Raw genomic sequence first — 25,568 nt, 5'->3', positions numbered from 1 at the left:
CAGCCCACTCGAGAGCTGCCCCAGCAGGGATAACCTAAATGTGATGACTGCAACAGTGAAGATACTTGAACGTCTACATTTATGGTAAGTGTACACAACTGTACTTTCTGAGCTGTCTGGTACCGTCTGTGTTGGATCTGAAGACATCCTTACCTCCAGATCCATCAGTTGCTGTGAGTTTTTTGGTTAAGTCAGGACCGGAGATCTCTCAGAGCCATATCTGTCCTGTCAGTTCCGTGGGGCTGGAGTTGACGCCTGCTTTTTTGGCGCCATCTCTGCATCTTGGGGCTTTGGCATGGATCAGCCTGGCTCCAGCTTCTGGCTCCGGAGCGATCTTCTCAGGGCGGGGAGGCACCACAGCTCCAAGGTCTGCCCTCTCAGATCCGGATCCTTTCCTTCTCTGGGTGGATCTGCTTTCCAGGCTATGGAGAGAGAGCCATGTCTGCTTCAGTCACTAGGTTGGTCCCTTCCCTCTCGGAACAGGCAACTATGTTACAGAACCTGAACCTTTGCCTCCACCAGGACAGAAAGTACCAAAGCTTCAGGTTTCCCAGCAGGGTGTCCCTTCTTCTGATACCTCCCTAGAAAACCCCACTGAGAATGTCCCTCAGAAAAAGTGCAAATGGAAGCACTTGGATTCTGTATAAGACTCTATCACGCAAGACACAGATTTCAGTGAGGGCAAAGGATCCCCATGGTCACCTCTTGATGATCTCTCATTTGGAGACATCCTAGAAATCCTTAAGCAGAGAGGTAATTGGAAGTCCATCAGTCCTTCGTCTGAGGAAACTGTGTGCCTGCAAGCCTTTTGTCCACGCAGTTCTACTTCCTGGGTCACTCCACCTGTTGATGAGCTCATTGAGTTGATCTCTTGGTGGGCATGGAAGGCCCCCATATTCCATTGAGCCAATTACCCCAGAGACCTAACAAAATTATTAAGCTATTCTGGACAAAAGGTTTGCCTGTGGATGCCATGGTCATGGTGGGAGCCACAAAAAAGGAACAAGCAGAGGAATGTTCCTCTATCCATCCTCCCATCAAGGAGTCTCGGGTGATGGATAGATTTGGGAAGCGAGTTTATGCATCATCGACCTTTGTATTACGGTACTTGAACTACCTGGCATACTTCACCAGACTTCACAGGGATTTGATTAAATAATATTCATATACCCTCTCAGGAGCCATTTCTGAAGAGGTTTGGGAGTCTGTTACCTTTCAGTTGACAACCCTAAATTAAATTTTCTAGTTCTTCTGTGAGGCTTATTTCGCATATAGCCGAAGGAATGACCAGAGCTGCTGGTTCAGGTGTTTGCATAAGGAGACATACCTAGATGCACATGTGTAATTACATGTGTAATTTTGTGGAGCCATTTAAGTCTTTGTTCATCAGTGCTACTTTTGATGGCTAGACACCGTTTGGTCCTAAAGGTAAAGACATATTGACCAGTTGTGAGAAAGATGGGAAAACCCTTTCTGCTGTGGGTGTACATTTTTCCACTCTGCAGAGATCTTTTTCAAGGAGTCAACACAATGGTGGAAAAGTGGGGGTTCAGGAAATCCCATGGGTCTTTTCAGAACACATGTGGTGGTGGTTCCCCCAGAGGCAGAGGGGGGAACTCAAATGGGAGATGCCACCCTCATGGCAGAGAGGGCCTACAAAACCAAGGGTACAAAGTTCCTTCTTTGGTATATCCTTTCACTGCTCCTGAAAGAGGCCTGATTTGTCCTCCTCTGGAGACAGTCTGGGGTCACTGGTTCATGCATCAAAGTGCCTGGATTCAAATAACTTCTGATACGTGGGTGCAGAGGATTATATCCAGAGGTTATATTATACCACTTTCCTTCCTCCGTCTACTTACAAAAAAATTCCAGATGTTCCACCCAGTCAAAGATGACAAGCAGCAATACAAATTCAAAAGCTGCTAGAAAAAGGAGTCCTCCAAGAGGTCCCATCAGACAAGAAAGAATCCAGGATTTACTCAAGGTTCTTTTTAGTGCCAAAAAAGACAAAGGACTGGAGACTAGTTTTGGATGTCAGCAAATTAAGCAAATCTGTTCGAACAAAATTCCAGATGGTCACTGTTCAGTCCAGCCTTCCTTTTTTGGAACAGGACGACTGGATGTGCTTAACAGACCTTCAGGATGCGTACTACCACATAAAGGTGCATAGATGATCCAGAAGGTTTTTGCGCTTCCGACTGGGAGCCAGTCACTACCAATTCAGAGTACTGCCCTTTGGTCTCACTACAGCCCCCAGGTTGTTCATCAGGTGCATGGCAGTAGTAGCAGCTCATTTGAGACTGCAAGGATTCTGGCTTTTCCATATTTGGACGACTGACTCATCACCACTATAACCAGACATAGACTACTAGAGGCAAGAGAAAAAGTTCTCCAGACATGCCCTTCCCTGGGCATAATCATCAATTTCAAAAAATCTCATCTGGAACCAACTCAAACACTGGATTTCATAGGGGCTTCCTTAAACACAAAGACCACAGTTGTCTCCTACACCCCACAAAGACTGGAGACCGTCCATTTTCAAGTCAGGAAAATATTCAACAGCAACAAAGTTCCAGTAAGATTAATTCTTCAGGCCCTAGAGTCCATGGCAGCATCGATAACACTTGTCCCCTTAGCCAGATTTCACATGAGAATTTTACAGTAGCTGCTTGCAACACAGTGGTCCATTCTTTATCAGCCATTGTCAACACCGATTATAATCACCAGTATCTGCAAAAGAGATCTTACATGGTGGATTCAGTTGGATCAAATTCTGTAAGGTCTTCTTTCCATTCCCCTGCAGTCAAAGGCCACAGTGACCACTGACGCTTCCCAGCTAGGGTGGGTGGGGCATTTTCTGGAGAGGATGGTTCAAGGCACTTGATCCCCAGTACAAGCCAGTTTGCACATCAACATCCTAGAGATGAGAGCAGTGCTTTTAGCGTTGCGGACCTTCCAAGATGCTCTCCCCGTGGGGACAATTGCAGTTCAGACAGGCAACATGTCAGTGGTTTGGTACATCAACAAATGAGGAGGAACCAGTTCATACCCATTATGTTGAGAAGCTGTGAATGTGGCAGTGGGTGATCTCATCCAACCATTTTCTCATAGCAATGCACATTCTGGGGAGGTCCACTGTGATAGCAGACAAATTGAGCAGGTACATACTTCTATTTCATGAATGGTCCCTAAATCAGAAAGTTTCACAAAAGGGTATTCCGAAGACGTGGTTAGCCGTGAAATGATCTATTTACCTCTTCCCCTAAACAATAAGTGCAGCAACTTTTTTGCCCTGAACCCCCCAGAGGGGGAATTACCGAGAGATGCCCCCCCTCCCCAGTCACTTGTAACATCACCAGTTAACATTAATTTCCAAATTCCTAGTTATCCTCGTTGCACCTTATTGGCCGTGATAGATTTGGTTCCTCTTCCTTTGGCTTCACCTAATTTGACAGCCTTGTATTCTGGATCCAATGCTAGATCTCCTGTTTCACTCAACAGGCATGCCTCATCCAGACATTCCAAATCTCAAGCTCCGACAGCTTGGTTTCTCCAATTCCATCAGTATTCAGACAACCTATGGTCTCTTCCCCTGTCTGACACATATTGGTATCTTCTCATAAGCCTTCTGTCCAAAAGCTTTAATTTAGTGAATGGAAGAGATTTACATACTGGGCACTCCAGAATGACACTGAACCTTTTTTGGCTCCAGTTCACGACATTCTCAATTTTTTAGCTGGGCTTTTCAATAAAGGAACTTTGGCTTCCAGAGAGTACAGTTAGCAGCTATATCCAGTTTTCACATTGGAAGGATGTGCAGTCGCTTCTCACAAGCTTTGTAAAGGGTTTTTGAAGGGTACTCTTCTTTTAAATAAAACAACTAGGCACCAAAATATGTACCACTACAAAGGCCAAAAATCCATCAGATTTTATTAAAATGCAAATAAAACACTCTCTAGCACCTCTTCTTTTAAAGCCTCCTTATGAAGATTCTGTTCCTCCTTGGGACCTCAATCTGGTGTTGCAGGCATTCACTCAGTCTCCCTTTGAACCTGCAAGGGAGTGTAATATTAAGTTCCTGACTTGGAAAACAATTTTGTTGGTGGCATTAACTTCTGCAAGAAGAATTTCAGAAATTCACGCTTTGTCTTTTGAACTTCCATATGTGATTTTTCGCAGAGATAGAGTCTCACTCAGGGCCAACGCCTCCTTCCTACGTAAGGTGGTTTCAGAGACCAGTATCAACCAATGTATTAGCCTGCCAGTATTCTTCATCAGCTTCTCTAACAAAGGTGAATATTGCTTATATTTACTGGATGTTCATAGACAATTACAATTCTGTATTAATAGAATAAAAGATTTCAGGAAGTCAGGCCAATTATTTGTCTCCTTCTCGCATACCAGACTGTGAAAGCCTGCTACTAAAGTAACTTTAGCTAGATGGTTCACAAATTATATCTCATTCATTTATACCAAGTTGCATGTTTCCTTATCAAAACCCTTTGGAGCCCATTCAACCAGGGCTGTAGCAACGTCCACTGTATTTCAGTTTAGAGCTTTCATGGATGACATCTGTGCAGCAGCAGCAGCAACTTGGGCTACCCCCATACATTTTTTACTCATTACAAATTGGATCTGGTCTCCAGGGGTAGAGCATCTTTCATCTCAGTGCTGCTCAGGAACACCCTTAATTCCACCTAGGATATAAAATAGCTTAGGACTCTGTCCCACAGGTTGAGGATAGAATGAAAATTGACATCAACAGATTAGGAAGTTGTGTACTCACCATAACATTCCATCTGTGTTGTCCATTTTCATTCTTCCTCAACTCCCTGCCTTTGACTTCTGGAAGAACAGGTAATAAATAAAATATTATCTCTTTTTTGGTGTACGTTTACAGTTCCCGATATAGTCTCCATGAAAATATTTATCTTTTCTATCAGCAAACTCAATCTGAAGCAGTTATGATAGGTCCATTGTGAGAAAGGGATGATGTGTTGGTCTCCACATGCTACTGTAGTGGCTGAGTCGATTCCAATGATTGGATCAGAACTCACAGGTTGAGGAAGAATGAAAATGGACAACACAGATGGAACATTGTGGTGAGTACATAACTTCTTTTTTGTTTGTTTGCTTATCTATTTACCTACCTATTTATCTTTTGATTAGTTAGTTATATGCTTCACTATGATGTTTTGTATATCCTTCTGGTCAGAGCCAATTTACAGTGGTGAACTGCAAAGAATTTGCTAGTCAGTTAGGTAATGTGGGTAGCAAGTGGACTCTGCAAGTTCAGTATGGGTTAAGTGATGCATAATCATATGTTTTAGTGCAAATATAACAACGAAAAAATGTTAGTTACACTTTTAAGTAAAGATAAAGTATATAAATTGTAGTATGACTTTAGCAAAGTCTTTCCAAGTCTTCTGTTATGTTACAGTAATCAAGCAGTGTGTCATAGTTGAAATACATATGGGTAGTTTCAGCAACATTACATAGTGTGAGACACTGTGGAAAAAAAGTCTCATTGTTATTATGCCATAGTAGATATAGGCTACCTTGTGTGTGCAAGATCTGGCCGAGATTTGGTAGCATTTTTATAGTTTTCACAGTTCTGTACTTTGCAAAACGTCATTTATCTGTAACTGATTCTGGAACACTGTTTTAGTAGTTTCTAACGAGTTTGTCTATATTAGTGGTATTTTTCTTACTCCTTGGCTGAAGTTTGTATAAAATATTATGTTGGCTTACTGAGCATGAGCAAGTCAGAACATAAATCATAGTGGAAAATATGATGAAATAAGGCGAGAGTAAGATTTTGGATGCATATCCTTAAGAAAAGTAACCACAACCATACAGAATGTTATATTCATAAAGTAGCAGAAAGTATTTTGCTGGGAAGTGTTTGCATAGGTATTTTCATACCCCAAGCAGACACCAAATAATTTTTCCTCTGGCAGATGGCAAGTTTAGGAGGCATGATAAAGAAGAGGTAATTGAGAACATATGTTTTGGGAATATAATGATAACAGACTTTAAGAATTCCCTGCAGAGTACTCTGTCAGGAATACTGGGTGAGCAAATGGGTGTAATTAAGAAAATGCTATTTTAGAGCTGGAATACAGGATCTGAATTGCCTATTAAAATTAAGGCCTTAATTTTAATTCTAGAGGCTGCCAAAAAAGCAGTTAACAGAAAATGGAAATCAAAGTCTAAACCACCCAAAAATGAAGTATTGAATATTGTACCAGAGGTAAAATAAGTGGAAGTGGGATCTTTAGAAAAGGGTAAGAGCAAATTATATAGATAAAAATGGAAAATTTGGAAACAATACACATAGAATAATGTTTTGGAGGAGTGAGGTTTAAGGGAAGGCAGGAATTCTGATATTGTGTAGAAGAATATGTGTGAGGTATAATGTTTGCGTCTGTTAGTATGGTTTGTTTTCTTTTTATATAAATGTATGTCAGTCTATATCATAAGTGATAATTCAATAAAGGAGTTAAAATGGAAAAAAAAGTTGCAGAAAGTATTCTGAGAACTAAGCCAGTACGGGAATGGAAAAAGGAGACTGTTCCAATAGGGATGACTGCAAATAGGGATATAGAAAGTAGATGAGGGATTTGGAATTTACAGGGGAAACTGGCAAAGGAAAAGAGGTAATAAGAATGGATGAAGTCATACAAAAGTTTGGACTGCAGGTTAGAGACTACCTTCCATATCAGGAGTTGATACTGGAGTAAAGACAAAGAGAAAGGGGATTACTAAGCGAATGACCATCTGTGGTAGTTTTTAGTCAAGTCTGGTACATACGTTGTTATTAAGGGGATAATTAGTAAGGCATGTAAAATGTTGCATGCTATCTATATGAATCGGTCAGGGGGGTGTAGAAGAGATTGGGAAAATAATCTAGAAAGGTGGTTTTCAAAAGAACAATGGCAGGACATCTGTTTGGCTTCCAAATATGCAGTAAAGTCCAGAAGGTCTAGATTTTTGGAAATGTTTCTGTATGCATTTTTATACCCCATGCAGACTTCAGAGATTTTTGCCTCGGGTAAGTAGCATTTACTGGAGTTGTGATAGGAAAGAGAGAGGTGACTTGGAACATGCCTTTAAGGTTTGTAATGAGTTGACAGATTAAAAAAAATCTTACAGAGTACGGTTTCAGAAAATTCTGGGGAGCAAATGTCTGTAACTAAGGAAATGGTTCTTTTGAGCTGAGAGACAAGATTTGAATTACATAAACATATTTAGGCCTTACTAATTTTAATGCTATTTGCTGCCAGAAAGTCACTTACTAGAAAATGGAAATCAAAACCCAAACCATGTTTAGGCCTTTTTAGGTGTAATGCTATTGTCAGCCAAAAAAATCATTTACTAGAAAAGGGAAATAAAAATCTAAACCAGTTGTAACTGGGGGGTATTGTACGTAATAAAAGAGAATAAAAGAATATGATTTCACACTGGAAGAAAGTATTAGGACAGATGCAGGTGCATGCCAGACTCTAAGGAAAAGGTAACTTACAACTGTAGATTGAAATATTCCTATGATTCAGTAAATGCTATGCCTGGGTTAGCTTGAAAAGGGTTTTAAGTGATATGCTTGAGTAAAATCTGAAAAATAAAGTGAAGTTTTTTTTCTTCTTTTACTCAAGCATTTTTCTTTAAAACAATAGATAACTTTTCTTTGTGTCAATCTCTATCTGTGCTTTCTTAATGACAGAAGATTGAGAACCAGATTTGGTTCATCTTACTTGGCTCACTTATTGACTAACCTTTATTTCCTCCATAGCCTGTTCTGCTTCCATAAATATATTTGATACTTCAGGAAAAAATGCATTGCAACTTGAATCTCACACCTGTCTCTTAACATCCCTTGTGTACTGTGATAAACCTGTTTGTCATTTGTTTTGTTTATAGCAAGTAATCATTTTCCACAGATACTCTAATATTCCCAATTTTTAATATTTTCCCATTCTGCCATACTTTTGTGAGGATCAGCTCTTTCTGCTGATATGGTTGTATCTTTAGTAAGATGTCTGTTTCTTTCTGATTACAAGAAGTGGAGCATGTACACTATGTGCCCTCATAAATATATTTTCCTTTATAACACCAGTCCAGTTGCTTATTTAGTTTTTAATAAAACTCATGTCCATTCCTTCCAGCTATTTTTTTTTATACTAGTCGTCAAAACATTTCTTCTCAAGAAACCTTGTGTTCAGCTAGTTTTTTCTTCATTTCCATCTCTGATTTCTGCAATTGTCAGTTTATCTAAATAGCTACCTAAATGTTCTATTTCTTTTCAGTTATTTAACAATATATTCCTCCAGCCTCTTATTGTAAACACTTCTGTTTTTGATTTATAATTTCCTTTAAGATATGAGAAGACATTTCCTGTACTAATGCTACAACTTGAACTGTAAAGTTCTTCCCAGCTGGAGCTATTTCTTCTTTTCTGTTATTTTTTCCTAATGTTTTATACATCAATGCCATGATGACATACAGGCAGTGTATTTGCTAGCCAGTAACTGAATTTTATCAACATTCTCAGTTTTCACATAGGGAGAGCTCTAATCAACATGCCCCTTAGTCAGCAGCTATCTTGGAAATTCTGGTGAAATACAACTTACTGGAATTGCTTCCTTGGAGTGAGAATACCTAGCTATATGTGCCATATAGTAACAAGGCATGGTTAGCTTATTATGTGTGTGTGTAGTAATTTTAAACTAGGAGTGCCAGACTGGTCTAACTGATGGCAGCCTATTACCATTGAAGGAGAAAGGTGTGGTGGCATTGAAGAGGTATCATTTGCCCCTCCTGGAAAACATTGTGTGCATGTGGTTGTAAAATAGTATTGTCATTAAGATAACCCATTAATGTACTGAGCTGAGAGCGATGAGGGTGGAGTCAGGACGGAATCCTTGGAAATCAGTGGTCTTACCTCTGCTGTCAGTCCATATGATGTGAAGTTTCTCTGTGTCTGATACTTTTCATAGGTCAAAGTGGAAGTGCACATTTGCCATGTACTCCTAAGGCCATCCTTGACACCAGATTTCAGCTTAAAACTGTTATGCGCTTGTCTTTAAGAAACTGACTTATTTAGTGGCATTTTGTCATTGTATATAACTTACACACTGTGTGCACATATTTTTAAAAAGTGCTTATTATTTAGAAGTGTTTATTCACTACATATAATGAGTGCTATTTACTACTATATTTTACCTGTCAGTCATGTTTCCTGTATGATATATAGGCTGATAGAAGCTGCATGGGTTATATTAAGGAGTTTTGTACTGCCTCTGTCAGTACTTTTGGTGGTACAGGAGCTCCGTTATCCCTTCCAGGGTATAGAGACACTGCTTAGATAAATTGTCCATAAAATAAAGTATAGAAAGTAGATATTACCGAGATGTGATTTTTGTTTTACACTGATCTATCCACATTGATTTGCTGTTATGCTAAGTACCTTACAGTGTTGTAATTTTTTGTTTTATATTTTTTGACACTCACTATTCAGTGTAGATACTAAAATGTTGTATAATTTTGCTGTGAATGTGACTGGTAAATTGGCAAATGCATGTGGTCTAGTGGTCTACGTGAATGACATCTGTCTACACATTAGTGGCCCAAACTTGGGAACAGACTCTGAGGCAGGTAGTTAACAGAAAGAGGACAGATTATTTATTTTTTTTACTACCCCAAAGTGAGAGAGAGAGGGGCGAGTTCCTTTTTACAAGAAGCCCTTGGGCAGAGGCTGCAAGTCTGCTAAGGGAAGAGGAAGCTAGTAGCTGCATTGTGATATTCGTCATTAGATCACTGTTCCAGTAGCCTAAGCTATATGGGTCATATTCTGCCAAGAATATGACAGCTGGCCAGTATTCAAAGCTTTAGGGCACCTTCCACATGCCCTAGTAACTGAAATCCATATAAAGTCAGTGGTTAGGACAGCAATATTTCAGAACTTTTTTTTACCATCACAGTCTGTCTTTCCGTGTGATTAATGATCTGTTAGTGGTTCAGCAAAACTGGGTCGCAAAGTAGATTACTTTTTCTCCAAGGAAAATAAATTGTGTGTGTGTGTGTGTGTGTGTGTGTGTGTGTGTGTGTGTGTGTGTGTGTGTGTGTGTGTGTGTGTGTGTAAAATATATATATATATATATATATATATATATATATAAAGTATGCATGCACATGTACGGTAATATATATACATATATGTTAACTAGAATTTGTTTTAGTGATTGCCACTATAAAAGTTTTACTTCACATTTTTTTTGTCAGTGTACCTGATGTTCTTCATCTCACATTGCTGCAGTCCTGACATATGGGTAGTCCGTTGTCCTCGGTCGGCCCGAATACCAAAGTATAAGGCTGACGTCGGTCAAGGCGCTTAAAACTGACATCAGGATGTCAGGGTACAAAAGCGCATGACCGACGTCATATCCTCAGTCTTTTTTGCCGCATGGTCCGATGCAGAAGCAGCGTTGCAAGTGCCGTTCGGCGTTCTGAAATTTTTCGAGTTCGGAGTTTCAGACCGAATCAAAGTTGGCTAAGTACCCGTTAGAATATTTTGGTTTTTTCTTGCCTCAGTGTTTTACCGGATGTCAGAAAAAGTGAATAACTGTATTTCTTGTGGGAAACAGATACCGCATAGGGATTATCATTCTTTGTGTATTCCTTGTTTGGGGCCTGAGCACGACGTTGTTGGGTGTCGCTTTTGTGCTAGGTTCAATAAGCGCACTATTAAGCGAAGGTTAGATTGTGCTAGGATGGTCTTCGGGAAGCGGTGTAATTATAATATGCCGTCGGATTCTCCGGCGCCCGCTTCTTCAAAGAAGCGCAAAGACAAGGCAGTTAAACCCAGGCAAGAAGAGTCGTCCATTCCGGACGTCGGTTCTTTAGAGGCGTCAGTGGAACCGGTGGTTCCGACGGAGGCTTCTCTGGAGTCCCAGGAAGAGACTTTGATATTGCAGGATGTGGCCTCTCAGGAGGCAGGTCAGGCTGAAGGGGCTTCCCAAGTTACTGTACTCCCCTCCCTTCCTAGGGTGGTTAGGCCCTCTCCTTCTGTTTCCAAGGCTTCCCCCAGAGGCAGGCCAGGTTTAGCTTCTGTTGGTGTCACTCCTAGTGCAGCAGGGTCTGTGCCCAAGAAGCACATGCTTAAAATGGCAGAAGATTTGATTACTCTGATTAGAGGTTCTTTGCCCCCTCCTGATAAGAGGCCTAGGGTGGAGCCAGAGTTGGGGAGTTTTGAGCAGGCTTCGGATGTTTCTGAGTCTTCGGCTGAAGACTTGCAGGAGTACTCTCCTTATTCTGATTCTGATGCAGATGATTCGACTCCTTCTGCTTCTCCTCCAGAGGATTTTTTTTTTCAGAGACTCTTCATTCCATGAGGGAACATTTTAAGTGGGAAGGTCAGGACTTCTCTGATTCCAGGAAAAGGCTTAGGGAATTTTGCTTTTGCCCCAGCATAGGCCCTTGGCTATACCTCCTGTTCTGGATGTTGTGGAAGATGTGTTTGCAGAGGCTTCACTTAATCCTGATTCTCTGCCTCCTGCTCCTGTTAAACCGGATAGGTATTACAGGGTGCCTGAGGCTCATAAATATCTTTATAAGAGTCCTAGGGCGGACCCAGAAACTGTTAGTCAGGGACCTAAGGGTGTCAAGGCCTCTGTTGTAAAAATCCGGTTCCTCCAGATAAAGAGGCCAGAGCTTTGGATAGATGGGGAAAGAAAGTCTATACATCTTCTACCCTAGCTATGAGGGCTTTGAATTGCCAGTTTCATATGTTGAAATATCAAAACTATCTACTTTCTCAATTGAAGTCTAAGGTGGATGCTCTGGCGGAAGGCATTGAGTGTAAAGAATTACAAGATTTGGTGCATGTTTCAGAGCAGGTGGGTAAGCATTCTTTACAATGTGGTTTTGATGCTGTACAGGCCTCGTCTAGGGTGGCTGCCACTGGTTCAGTTCTTCGCAGGCACGCATGGTTGAGGGATCAGAATTTATCTGACCATGTTAAGACAAGGATTTTGGATGCTCCTTTACAGTCTGATGTGTTGTTTGGTTCACCTGTGGAGTCAGTCTTGAAGAAAATGGAAGACAAGGCTAAGTCCATGCAGGCTGTTAAAGATTTTTGCAAGTTCAGCCTCCAAAGTTTAGTAGGAATTGGCCTGCTAAGGGGTGGACGTATCCTTCTTATGATTCTCAGTCTAGGGGTAGATCTAGACGTGGTAGGGGCAGAGCTCAGAGTTCTTTCAGACCTAGAACAGGGAGTTCACCTGCACAATCTTGGTGAGGGCAGGGGCCAGTCCTTTCGTAAACAGGCCCAATGACCTACCTTTTCAGCTGCCAGATCCTTTTTGCCTGGCAGCTCCTTTGGGAGGAAAGTTGGCACTCTTCAAGGAAAATTGGAATTTGATTACCCAAGACAAATGGGTATTGGATATCATACACCGAGGTTACAAGTTTTATTTCCATACCTTGCCTCCTTTCAAAGGCATGCCGGACGTTCCTCCTCAGCAAAGACTAGAGGCTCACAAACAAATTTCTCTGCTACTTCAAATAGGGGCCATACAACCGGTCCCTCTACCAGAAGTGGGCCTAGGATTTTATTCTCGCCTGTTCCTAGTACCAAAGAAGGGGAACACGTGGAGACCAATCTTGGATTTATCTATCCTCAACACATATCTGGACATTCCCAAGTTCAAAATGTTGACGTTACAACAGCTTTTACCTCTGCTGGGCAAAGATCACTGGATGGTGACTCTAGATCTCAAGGAGGCTTACCTTCATGTTCCTATCAGGCTCAGTTGCAGAAAGTATCTGCGTTTTCGGGCTGGGACTTCTCATTATCAGTTCTCTGCATTGCCCTTTGGCTTATCTACTGCACCCAGGGTGTTCACAAAGGTTCTGGCTCCAGTGATAGCTTTCTTCAGGCTAAGAGGAATACAGATCTATCCTTATTTGGACGATTGCCTGATTCTGGCCCAAGGAAAGGACGAACTTCTTCATCATTTACAGTATGTGATAGCAGTGCTAAGATGCCTGGGGTATTCTGTGAACGAAATAAAGTCCAGTCTAGTACCCTCTCAGGACATGTGCTTTCTGGGTGTGAGACTGAATACAGCATCCCAGATGGCCTTTTGACCCCGGACAAACAAAAGAATCTTTCTCTTTACTTCCATCAATTGTCTCATCAGTCCAGGCTGACTGCAAGGACAGTCCTTCAAGCCTTGGGGTTCATGGCATCTTGTATTCTGGTGCTTCCCAATGCCAAACTGCATATGAGGAAGCTACAATGGTATCTCAAAAATGTATGGACACAGCACTGCCAACATATGGACACTGTCATTCAGATAATACCTTGCATTCAAAAGGAATTTTTGTGGTGGGCTCAGGAATGTCACCTAAACAAGGGACTCTCTGTGACCCGGCCAGAGGCGAGTCAGATTCTAACGACAGATGCCTCAGACAAAGCTTGGGGAGCTCATCTAAATGGAAAGTGGGTACAAGACACCTGGCCTGCCAGACTTCAACATCTACATATCAACTTGAAGGAGATGTTAGCAGTCCAATTTGCATTAATAGCTTTCAAGGATTTACTTCTTCCAGGGCAGGTGTTGATTCTAACAGACAACACAACTGTCATGTGGTACATCAACAAGCAAGGGGGAACGCATTCTTATCCTCTATGCAGACAAGCAATGATTTTGTGGGAGACTGCTCTCAGTTTACAGCTAAATCTTCAGGCAAGGTTTCTGCCGGGAGCACAGAACTCCTTAGCAGATGTGTTGAGCAGACAAATTATGGATCCACACGAGTGGAAATTGGATCCTCATGTGTTTCAGAAATTGACAGTGTTATGGGGAACTCCAGACATAGATCTGTTCGCTTCTCCACTAAACTACCAGCTGCCAAAGTTTTGCACAAAATGGTTTCATCCCACAGCTTGGAAAGTGGATGCTCTCTCATTCAATTGGAGCAATCTTCATGTGTATGCCTTTCCACCTCTGTTTCTCCTCCCAAAGGTACTCCTGAAGGTCAGACAGGACAAGCCAAAGATGATTTTAATAGCTCCAGATTGGCCTCGACAGCACTGGTACCCATTACTGAGAAGTCTGGTACGGGAGCCTCCATGGCCTTTGCCTTCGATTCCACACCTGCTGTCTCAGGAGAACAGTCATTTACTCAATGTCAAACTTCACTCTCTACATCTAACAGCCTGGCATATTCTGTTTTAAACCCTGGAGGGTCTCAGCTTCCACAACAAGTTTTGAATGTTATTTTGGAGGCCAGAAGGCCTAGTACAAGGAAAGTGTACGCAGATAAATGGAGGAGATTTTTATTTTGGAGTACAGCAAAGGAATTTGATGTTTCTAAGCCTAATTTAAGTGTGGCTCTTCAATATCTTACTGAGTTACTGGACAAAGGTTTGTCCTTCTCCTCTATTAAGGTTCATGCTGCAGCAATTTCTGCTCACTATGACTGTGACCCACCATTGTTTTCTCATCCTTTGTTTAAACAATTCCTTAGAGGGGCAAAGAATATAAGACCCCCACGTAGAGCTCCTACTCCTGCTTGGGATCTCAATTTTGTGTTGGAGAAACTCACTCTACAACCTTTTGAGCCTGCAGCTACTGCCGAGTTGAAATATTTATCATGGAAGACTGCTTTTTGTTGGCCATTACCTCTGCGAGAAGGGTTTCTGAATTACAGGCCCTTATGGCGGTTGAGCCTTTCTTAATTTTCCATAAGGATAGGGTATCTTTACGTACTAATCCTTCCTTTATGCCTAAAGTGGTTTCTAGTGTGGCTTTAAACCAAACTATTCATTTGCCTACTTTTTATGCAAACCCGCAAAATAAAGGGGAAAAGATTTTGCACACTTTGGATATACACAGGCAGTTGCGATATTATTTGTGCAGAACTAAAGGGTTCAGGCAGTCTCAGCAGTTATTTGTTTCATTTGCTTTGGGTTCTCAGGGCAAGCCTGTTTCAAAACAAACTATTTCTAAGTGGATTGGGTTTTGTATTGCTTTCTGTTATTCCCATCATGGTAAGGAGATTCCAGCTGGGATTAGACCTCATTCCACTAGGGCTACTGCCACTTCTACAGCTTTTTTAAGGGGGGTGGCAACTAAAGATATTTTGGAGGCAGCTACTTGGAGTTCAGTGCATACTTTCTCTAAGCATTACCACCTTCCACTTTACTCTAAATCTAGGGCTGGTTTTGCCACTGCAATTTTACAGGGCATTTTGGCAGCTCCTAATGCTTTATAGTTTTGCCATCCTCCCTTACCTCTGCTTTGGGATTCTACCCATATGTCAGGACTGCAGCAATGTGAGATGAAGAACATAGTACAGTTTTGTACCTACCATAAATGTAGATGTTCGAAGATCCACATTGCTGCAGTCCAATTTGCCCTCCCTCCTTCCCCTCTGTAGTTAGAGGCGGTTGTGGGGTTTGGGTTGTGAATATTGTAAATATTGTAAATATTGTAAATAGGATTAGTGCAGGGGTGGTTGGTTGGTTTTTGCTGTCTTTTGGTTTTGGCCTTTCTTTTTAGGGCCTTCTGACATCTGGGGCAAGAAAAGACTGAGGATATGACGTCGGTCATGCCCTTTTGTACCCTGACGTCCTGATGTCAGTTTTAAGCGCCTTGACCGACGTCAGCCTTATACTTTGGTATTCGGGCCGACCGAGGACAGCAGACTACCCATATGTCAGGACTGCAGCAATGTGGATCTTCGAACATCTACATTTATGGTAGGTACAAAACTGTACTTTTCATGAGTTGTTTGTCTTTCGGCTTTTCCCAGTTAGGGGGTCGCCACAGCGGAACTCCGGTCCGCTAATGATTGGCAGTAGATTTGTACGGTGCTGAGTTGCCAGCTCGACGCCCAACCTTCAACGAAGGCACGCCCATTCATCCATGTCTTTCAGAACGCCACTCGACCGCGGGGAGGACATGCAGACTCCATACAGAAGGCACTCCCTGCACTCCAGCCGAGAATCGAACGGGAGAACCTCTTGCTGTGAGGCAACAATGCTACCGCTGCATCACCGCGGATCTGTACCTGTTTCATGAGTACTGTTTTAAAATCAGTTTTTATGTATATTTTTGCTATGTTTGTGTGGAAAATGAAAGGTAGGAGCTTGGTCTTGAGATTTTGGGAGTTGTCACATAAATGTTTACCTCAAAACTTTAAAATTCCTGTCAGGTGGTGCACCAACTCCTTCAGACCGTACTACCTGCTTATCAGAATTTTTTTCTGAGTTGGAACATGAAGCAGGTTCCAAGCTCCTGTACAAGAAGAAAGTTTCACAGGCATATTCAGTAGTTAATCTGGTATCCTCACTGCCTCAGCTGCCAGTGAGTGACTCTGTTGTGACCAAATCATATAATATAATCGTCAAGTCATACCTTAGGCTGCTTATCATCTTCTCTCGATCTTGCTGACAATGCCCCTTGAGAATCTATTAAGAATTGGGTGAAAGGCACATCTTCTGCAGCTGTTGTCAGAAAAAACTATTCTTGTTTATTTGGGAGTGGATGATGGTTTACTGTAACGCTGACCTAAGGTGCATTATTCACTGGGAAGAGCCCTGTCTTTAGGTCAGCCTTTTCATAGGGGTTGGTTCTCTTAGGAAAAGAAACCAGAAAGTTAGGTATATGTCTCCTTCTGTTTCACATAGGATAAACAGGGAATATTGTCTGGGTTTTGTGAAGGGCTTATTTCAAAGTTTCATTCTTTAAATTCTGAGTCCTCACTGAGTTTTAAATTAAAAAGATTCCCCTCTCATTTAGATGCTGATTCCTATTCTGGAGGACAGGAATTAGACTGGTTATTGTATTTCTTCAGTCATATGCCACAGGAAGAGGACTATGATTCTGAAGAACATTTTTTTTAGTATGGATGCCCCTTCTGAAGAGTTATCTTCTTCTGAAGCTGTAACCAGAATGAAAAACTTCTTTCAGTGGGAAAAGAGTGAAATTACATTATCTCAGCAAAAATGTGACTTATTACCAACTGGATTTTCTCAGCCTACAGCTGTTCCTTCTGCCTTATTTGCTCGATTTGTTTTTTGTCAGCCTGCAGTATAGTGATAGTGAGATAGTCAGCCTCCTGCCACTAAAAAGTCTGATAGATTATATAAAGTACCCACAGACAAACGCACAATTATTATCAAATCCCAAGTCAGACTCTGTAGGTATTCTTTTGGAAAACTGTCTTGTTATAAAATATCCTGTAAATGCAAACCCTAACCTTTCTGGCAAAGATGGAATGTTATTGATAGCTTTTGGAAGAGAGTATATTTTTCTTGCAATTTAGCCTTCAGAATTCTGAATTGCTAGACTTGTATGTCATTGTTTCAGCTCTCCTCTTTTGAACATATGAAAAAGTTAACTGATAACCTCACTTTTTCAGAGATTAAAGCACCTCCAAATTTCTTAATAGCTTCTGCTTCTTAGGTAACTGTTGCTGTAACCAGAGCAACTGCTTCTGGATCAGTATTGAGGTTTGCTTGATTATGTTCACAGAATTTACCAGAGGATTGCAAAAATGTGATCTTGACTTCTCCCCTAAACAGAAAGGTATTATTCAGCCCCTCTTCTGCTAAGGTCCTTTCAAAGATTTGATAAAAGAAGAAAGTTGGGATGAAACCAAGAAGACCCTTGGATTGCAGGCTGGAGACTACCTTTCCTACCACGGCTTGATCTCTGAGTACAGGCAGAGAGAAAGAACAAGAGGAATTTTAAGTGAAAGACATGCCCTGCTAGAGTTTTTAGTTGAGCCTAGAATAGAGGCAGCTGTTAAAACAAGGATGGTTAATAGGACAAATAAAATAGTTTATTATGCAGTCAGAGGAGGTTAGAAAAGACTGGGAAGAGAGATTGGAAAAGCAATTTAGAAGAAAACAATGGGAAGACGTATTTATGGCTCTCAAGTATGCAAATAAGTCCAGAAGGTTTGCATATATAGTTTTTATACCTCAAGAAAACTTAAAAATATTTTTTCCTCAGGTTAGAGGTGTGATGGAGAAGAAAGAGGTAACTGGGAACATATGTTTTGGAAATATAATGAGTTTGCTTGATGATAGTAGCAAAGAAAATAAATGTGATGTATATTGTATTTAAATGGAAAAATGTTAAATAGTTTTTCTGTTGATGTATGATGATGTATGTATGCCTGTGTCTTAAAGTAATAATTTAATAAAGTTGTTAAAAAAAAGAAGCCTGCTACTAGAAAATCATTTGATTATATGGAAAAGTTGTTGTAGCTGGTGCCAAACATAGATCCAGGACCGTTTTAAGACCCCGGTTCCTCTGGCTCTAAAATATTTGTGAGAGTTGTTATCCAGTAGCCGTTCTTACTCTTCAGTCAAGATTCACTTCATCATCTGTGCTTGTTTGCCCATAGATTCCTCTCCTTTCTAACCAGAATGAACTCAAGTAGTTTTGAAAGGGGTTTTGCATATCCATCTACATAAAAATTGGTGGCAACTTCTTGTGATCTCTGTTATATTTTTGAGAAACTTACACACTTTTTCCCATTTGAACCAGATTACTAGGCTGAATTGAACTTCTTAACTTGGAAAATTAAGTGTTATTTGTTGAGCTGACCAGTGCCAAAGAGTGTCTGAAGAACAAGCTGTTATGGTGATTCAACCTTACCTCATGCTTAAAATGGTTTCAGAGTTTACTTTGAGTCAAGCTGTGCATCTCCCTGTCTTTTTTTCCAGGTACAGAAAATAAGAAATAAAGATTTTACATTCTTTTGGATGCCAGTAGTTATCTCAGAGCACCTTCATGAGTTTGGATCAAGTTTTTTTTTTTTTTTTGTGAAGGTAAGAAAAAAGGACAATCGGTGTCAAAGCAGTTTGCAAGTGGTTGTTTGTGCTGCTGATATTTGTTCTCAACATAAGAAGTCACTTCCAGGCAAGGTCAGGGCCCATTCTACAGGGCTTTGTTTTCTTGTGTGGCTTTCTGGAAAGGGGTAGACACTAGAAGTATTCTGTAGGCAGCGACTTAGTCTTTTGTGTATACTTTAACAAAACATTACAAATTGGCTTCTTTTTCCAAGTCTAGAGCAGTTTTGCTAGGACTATTCCCCCAGGGGCTCTTGAACCCTTCCTCCTCCCTTTCTTTCTTACCCCTGGTGATTTATCCATATAGCTGATGCACCTAATTGACTGGGCTGTAGCCTCCCTTACTGTATGGCAAGAAAGCCCTGAAAGTTTGGTGCCCTAACCACTAACTGTGCAGCTCTTCTCAAACCCTTTAGCAGTTAAGGTGTGTAGAACGTGCCCTAAAGCTTTTAATGTTGGTCAGTTGTCTTATCCTTATTAGCATACACATACAGCTTAAGTTACTGTAACTGTGGTCTATTTAAACATTTGCATTTATGATAAGTTAATCTACACAACTGTAATTTGTGCATGGAAATGTGAATATTGTTGTGATGCTTTAGTATGCTGCCACACTACAGAAGGAAGGAAAAAGTGCATGTCATTCAAGAATACGTATGTAGGCCACTCACCAACAGTCCAAGCAGGGTATTGGCTGTAAGATGTGATTTTTGAAGAACCAAAAGGAAAAGAGTCTGTGGTACATCAGAAATTTATATGAAAAGGGGTCGTGGACATGAGATTTTTAACAAAATTTTTAACAAAAGTAAATGTTAAATGCTTAATGTAAATCAAATTTTACTTCTTTCATTTATGGTATTTGTAAATTTCTAACCACAGTTTGAAATTCCTTTTTATTTAATTTTATTTATGCTTTGTAGACAGGGTTAGTCCCACTAGGCTGTTGGCCCCTTTTCAGGAAAGACATGAGGTGGTATTTATATTACTAGAGAAAGTTTGGGCAAGGCATCAGGGAATTTCCTCTATTCTTTTTGAAAGGTGCCATGGGATCTTTTACACCCATCTGAACTATTACCAACGGAGGCAAATGATACCTAGGTTTAATGTCTCATGCAAAGGACGACTCACTCAGGAGTACAGCAACACCCCCCCTAAACTGCACTATCAGCCATTCATCTACCTGTTTAGGAATAGAACTCACAGCCTTCTGTATTGGAGGCAAATCTACCACTGACATTGTTAGGATATACCTAACTGACTGGTCTAGAGCAGATTTGCTAGGGCTATTTTCCAGGGACTGCTGAACTCTGAGCCTTTCTTTTTTTTTTTTTTTTTTTTTTTTTTTTACAGGTCTTATTGCTCTTCATCTGTAGACCACACTGTCTCACCAAAGTATGTTGCCAAAATGAACTGTAAAGAAGGTTTTTATAACTATATTTGTATGGGTCTGTGTCTAAATTTTGAAGTTTCAAAACTTCAAATTTCTTGTGGTCGAGACCATAAGTTCGAAGTTTTGAAACTTCAAAATGTAAATAAAATTAAAAAAAAAAATCAACATTTTTTTTTTTTTTTTACATTTTTGCGGGTGGGGTCAAACCCCCTGCAGCCCCATACCCCCTGCTAATTAAATATACCAATTCAGAGATTGCACTACAGCGAGGAAAATGGTAAATATACCGTTCTGTGCTGAACAGTGATCTCCATTTAAACGGTTCGAAGTTTGAAAAGTTCGATCTTATGGTCTCAACCATAAGAAGTTCGAAGTTTTGAAACTTCAAAATTTAGAAGTAGACCCATATGTATATTTGTGTGGGTGTACTGAAGATGGTCAACTCTACCTTAGGTCGACATCTGTTTAGCCGACAAAATTTGACCGACTAAGCAGATGAATGTCAGGGTGTGAGAGCAAACAATTCTTGGGGGTAGGGAAATATGCCCTTTCCCCAAGACTGTGTGATCTCGGAGTTAGTGTATATAATTAAAAGGGGGTGCAGGGGCCTCCCCTTCAAAAAATGATGTTTTAATCTATTTTTCTTTTATAATTTTTTACACACACTGAGATAGTGTGCCAGCCTTTGCAAAGTTGATCTTTTGGTGTCGATTTGTAAACTTTGAGATTTGTGTGTTTTGATCTCTCCCTCTCTTTCTCTATAAATATACATATACGCACACCATTTAGAAACAGTAGTTCTTTATTTCAAGTGTTTCATTTTCCTTAATGTAGATAGATTTAAAGATTGTAGTTAGTTGTGATGTGGTAAAAAATATGCAGTATGAATGCATGGAAGGAAATGCTGATTTTGATTAAAATGTCATCCTACTTAAGTGAATGTATTTACTTGCAAACTGAATATCTTATTTTATTCTTTGCACAGGTACTGCAAGATCACCTTCTCAAGGATACTCCTGAAACGCTTAGCGACCCTCAGTATGTTATCACATTTCATTTTTTTTGTGGTATGCATTTTGTGTGTGCAGATCAAGTTGGTTCTGTTTTATTTTCATTTTCCGTTGTGCCGCTTTTTTCCCCTGCAGATACCTTTGCAGTATCCCAATTTGTACTAGTTTGTACTTCATACTTGTATTCTTCTGCATATCAGGTAAACAATGAAGCAAAGTTAGAGCTCCTCAGTTAATATATTTTTTTCAAACAAGCTCCTCATTTAATATATTTATTTCAAACACCTATTTTGAATTATCATTTTTGACATAGGCAAATTTGCATTCATATAAAAATAATCAAACTATATTAACATAACAAACATACTTCACATATATTGATATACATCATATAACCTGAACTATATTATATATAGTACTCCATTCTTGCCTTTTTTTTTTTTAAACAAGAAACATCTTTATTAAACCATCACTTACTACACAGGCAGTCATACATTTATACAAATGAAAACAAACCACAGACACAATCCTAGTTGCAAGCAGTTTACATCACAAACCATACTGACATACTCGCAGTTGCAAACATTATACATCACTCATAATCTACCCAATTTTCTCACTCAAACATTACTAGCTCATTTAAGTCCTGCCACCTTTTAAATCTCATTCATCCCTTGTATGTATTGTTCCCACAATTACCATTTTTCCTATGTTGTTTTCTCCTACCCCTTTCTAAAAGTCTCAGTTCCAGTTGTTTTTATCTCTCATATTATATCTGATACTTCGAGTATAGTTATAATTGTTTCAGGAAATGCAAACGTTTCCATTGCCCTGCTCATAAAGTCCCAGCTTACTCTGTCAAATGCTTTCTCTGCATCATGACCCACCAACAACAATGGTATTTTCTTAAATTCTGCTTCCCTCTGGATCAGTGTTGTGTTAATGTTGTCAAATGTTTGCCTCCCCTCCACAAAACCATATTGATCCATATCTGTCAGTTGTGGCATTACTTTTGCCATTCTTTTAAGCTATATGGTCATGAACACTTTATAATCATGATTTGGGATTGAAATGGGCCTGTATGAAGTTGGGTTTGATGGACTTTTACCCTGTTTAGGTATTATAGCTACCACTGCTTTCTTCCAGGATGGTGGTGCATGTTCTTCGTGTTTCACTGTTAGTCATTACATTTGGGTAATCCTTCTGGCAGGTTGCCCTCAGCCAGCCTGAATTCCAAAGTCTTGGGTCCTGTGTCGGCTGTTGTCACCCCATCCCTGACGTCAGGGGTATAAAAGAAGCAGCCGACGCCATTTTCTTCAGTCTTTCTTGCCGCGCGGTGCCCGAAGCAGAAACAGTTCGCAAGTGCCGGTCAGCCGACTCCTGCATGCTTAGTAACAATTCTGCAGATGGTCTTCATGTTTCCATGGAAACAGTCTAATAAAGGGAAACTGGCTGCCTGGTTCTCATGTCTCCATGGAGTCAACCTGATGAAGAGAAACTGGCTACAATCAGGTGGAGAGTGACTGGCTGGGGAAAAAAAAAAGAAAAGAGAAACTGGATAGGAGATAATGTTCTCTGAAAGCATTCAGTGGCTTTCCCAGGGTAGTAAATGTTCGGTTCTCATGTCTCCATGGAGTCAACCTGATGAAGAGAAACTGGCTACAATCAGGTGGAGAGTGACTGGCTGGGAAAAAAAAAAGAAAAGAGAAACTGGATAGGAGATAATGTTCTCTGAAAGCATTCAGTGGCTTTCCCAGGGTAGTAAATGTTCTCTGAAAACATTCAGGGGTTTTCACAGCTGGGAGAGCTATAAAAGTAAGACAAAACCAATCAGCACTTATAAGAAGCACAGGCTGCACTATGCATCTCAGCATGGTAACCTGTCTTTTAGGTTAACTCAAGTCTGTAAGTGTGGCTGTCAGTTTGGGACTTTTGTTCCTATTAGGAAGGTAAAACTTCAATATTTGAAGGTGTACATCGGTTTGTGTGTTAGCATTAAGTTAACAGGTTTTAGAGGGTATTGGGGGTGTATCTGTTTTTTTTGTTTGTTTGAGGGCTTTCAATAAAACAAAAGGTTTTATAAGATGATATGACATAGGCTCAAATGGATATGACCAGAAACAACTGTAGAAAAGTTCAACCTGCCAAACAGTGTATGCATGTAACACAAAAGCTGGAGCTAAACATTTAATAAAAAGGTGTACATAAAAGATGGGAATAATAACATTGTAATATAATCATGCTTTCATTAATGTCTTTAAATGTAAATGGCCTCACAGATAAATACAAACAAGAAAGAGTAGTGAACTACAATAAGAAATGTACAGTGCAAATAGCAATGTTACAGGAGACACACAAAGAAAGAAATGAACATGTGAATTTGACACAGAAAGGTTTTCAGAAGGTTATTCAGCGGAATACCTGGGACAGAGGAAAAGAGGAGTACTTATATCAATTACAAGAGGTGGAAGAAGATAAAAAAGATAATAATGGCAGGTTTGTAGTACTAACAGGCTACTGGCAAGGGAGGAGGATTACATTGGCATATATTTCCATTCCACCTAAAACTGCTATAATGGAGCTTAGGAAAATTCTACGAGAAATAACAGTTTTAAGTAAGGAATATTACTTACAGGTGGGGACTGGAATTTGTTTGCAGCAGTGAATGTGTGTCTGGGGGGCCAGAAGGGAAAATATAATAAAGGAGGGTAGATTTTTGAAGAAATTTATGAAAATATTTGGCATGGAAGATGTGAATTCAGTAAGAGGAGTTCAGAGTGAATTTACATATTATTCCCCAAGATACAAAAACTGGGCTAGACTAGACAAAATGTACATTTCACAGGAACACGAGCATTTAATTGAAGGTCTTTATACTCACCCAATAACTATTTCAGATAATTTGCCAATAATAGCTAAGATAAAAGCTCCTGGTAATGAAATAAAAATGAGACTGGTCCTTTCCCAACTATCTGTTGAAAAGAAAGGAATTTAAGTGAATGGGTAGTGGAGATTATTCAAGAGATGTTAGAGAGGATAGAATTTTATTCTGAAAATTTAGCTAGGGAGTGGGGTACAATTAAGGTGGAGTTTAAAAATAGGGTGGAAATAAACGAAGGGAGTTATGGTTAAGATGTAACAAGAATTATTTAGTGGGGCTGAAAAATGTATTGCAGAATAGGGAGAATCTGACAGAAAAAGAGGAGGATCAACTGCAGAATGCTAAGCACAAAACAAGGGATTACCTCGATAATGTGCATGAGCTTACAAAGACTGCTGTTAAACAACTGTTTTTTGATAACGCTAGAGCACAAAAACGTTTAGCACAATGTTTCAGGCAACAGAAAGTAGAACGGGCTGTCGCCAAACTTAGGGAATCTTTAACAAGGAAGGCAACAAGAGATGCTGTAGAGATATTAGAAATATTTCGGAAATTCTATGAGAGTCTCTATAAAACAAAAGAAATGTAAAAATCAAAAAAAGATACAAAATGGAAGTATTTATGGAAGAATTATATATGCCAAGGTTAGAGGTAGATGAGCCTCAATTACAAACGGTTAGGATAGGAGGAGATGAGTTAAAATTGTGATGCATAACCAGTCTACAGGACAGTCCCAGGAATACATGGTATTCCTGTGGAAGTTTGGAAGCTAGGAAGAAAAAAATGATAAAGATCTGGAAGGTTTTGTTTAACAGTACTTTAAGAGGAGGAGAAAGTACAGTTGTGTGCACTTACCATAAATTTAGATGTTTGAGTGTATTCACTGTTGCAGTCATTACATTTGGGTAATCCTGCTTGGCAGGTTGCCCTCAGCCAGCCTGAATTCTAAAATCTTGGGTCCTGCGTTGGCTGCTGTCGCCCCTTCCCTGACGTCAGGTTGTCAGGGGTATAAAAGAAGCAGCCGACACCATTTTCTTCAGTCTTTCTTGCCGCACGGTGCCCGAAGCAGAAGCAGTTTGCAAGTGCCGGTCGGTCGACTCCTGAGATTTTCGTGTTCGTGTTTCAGATCTGAAGTCTTCAATAAAGCTAAGCACCCTGTTGGGGAAACTTTTTTCTTGCTCCAGACCAATGTCAGAAAAAGTTGTTAATTGTATTTCTTGTGGAAAGCAAATACCTCATAAGGACTTTCATTCTTACTGTATTCCTTGCCTAGGCCCTGATAACAACGTTACTGGTTGTCAGTTTTGTGCTAGATTTAACCAACGCACTATCAAGTGTCGGTATGATTTTGCTTTACACTTTTTTGGACGCCGGTTTAATTATCCTGAAATGTCGTCGGATAGCCATTTGACTACT

At 40.2% G+C, this 25,568-nt stretch overlaps 1 protein-coding gene across 1 annotated transcript in view; it reads left to right on the top strand.

The window, feature by feature from the left end:
• Positions 1–25,568, top strand: part of LOC122802390 (E3 ubiquitin-protein ligase listerin-like) — a 1,831,112-nt gene that overhangs the window by 9,604 nt on the left and 1,795,940 nt on the right. The window contains exon 3 of the mRNA XM_044072016.1: positions 21,247–21,299. Coding sequence (XP_043927951.1) covers positions 21,247–21,299 — 53 coding nt within the window. The remainder of the gene's footprint in view (positions 1–21,246; positions 21,300–25,568) is intronic.

Source organism: Protopterus annectens, chromosome 5.part0 (genome assembly GCF_019279795.1).
Source record: "Protopterus annectens isolate FY-2018-M chromosome 5.part0, PAN1.0, whole genome shotgun sequence".
Classification (NCBI taxonomy): Eukaryota; Metazoa; Chordata; order Ceratodontiformes; family Protopteridae; genus Protopterus; species Protopterus annectens.
The sequence above is the reverse complement of the archived record's forward strand: the minus strand, read 5'-3'. Positions and strand labels throughout refer to the sequence as shown.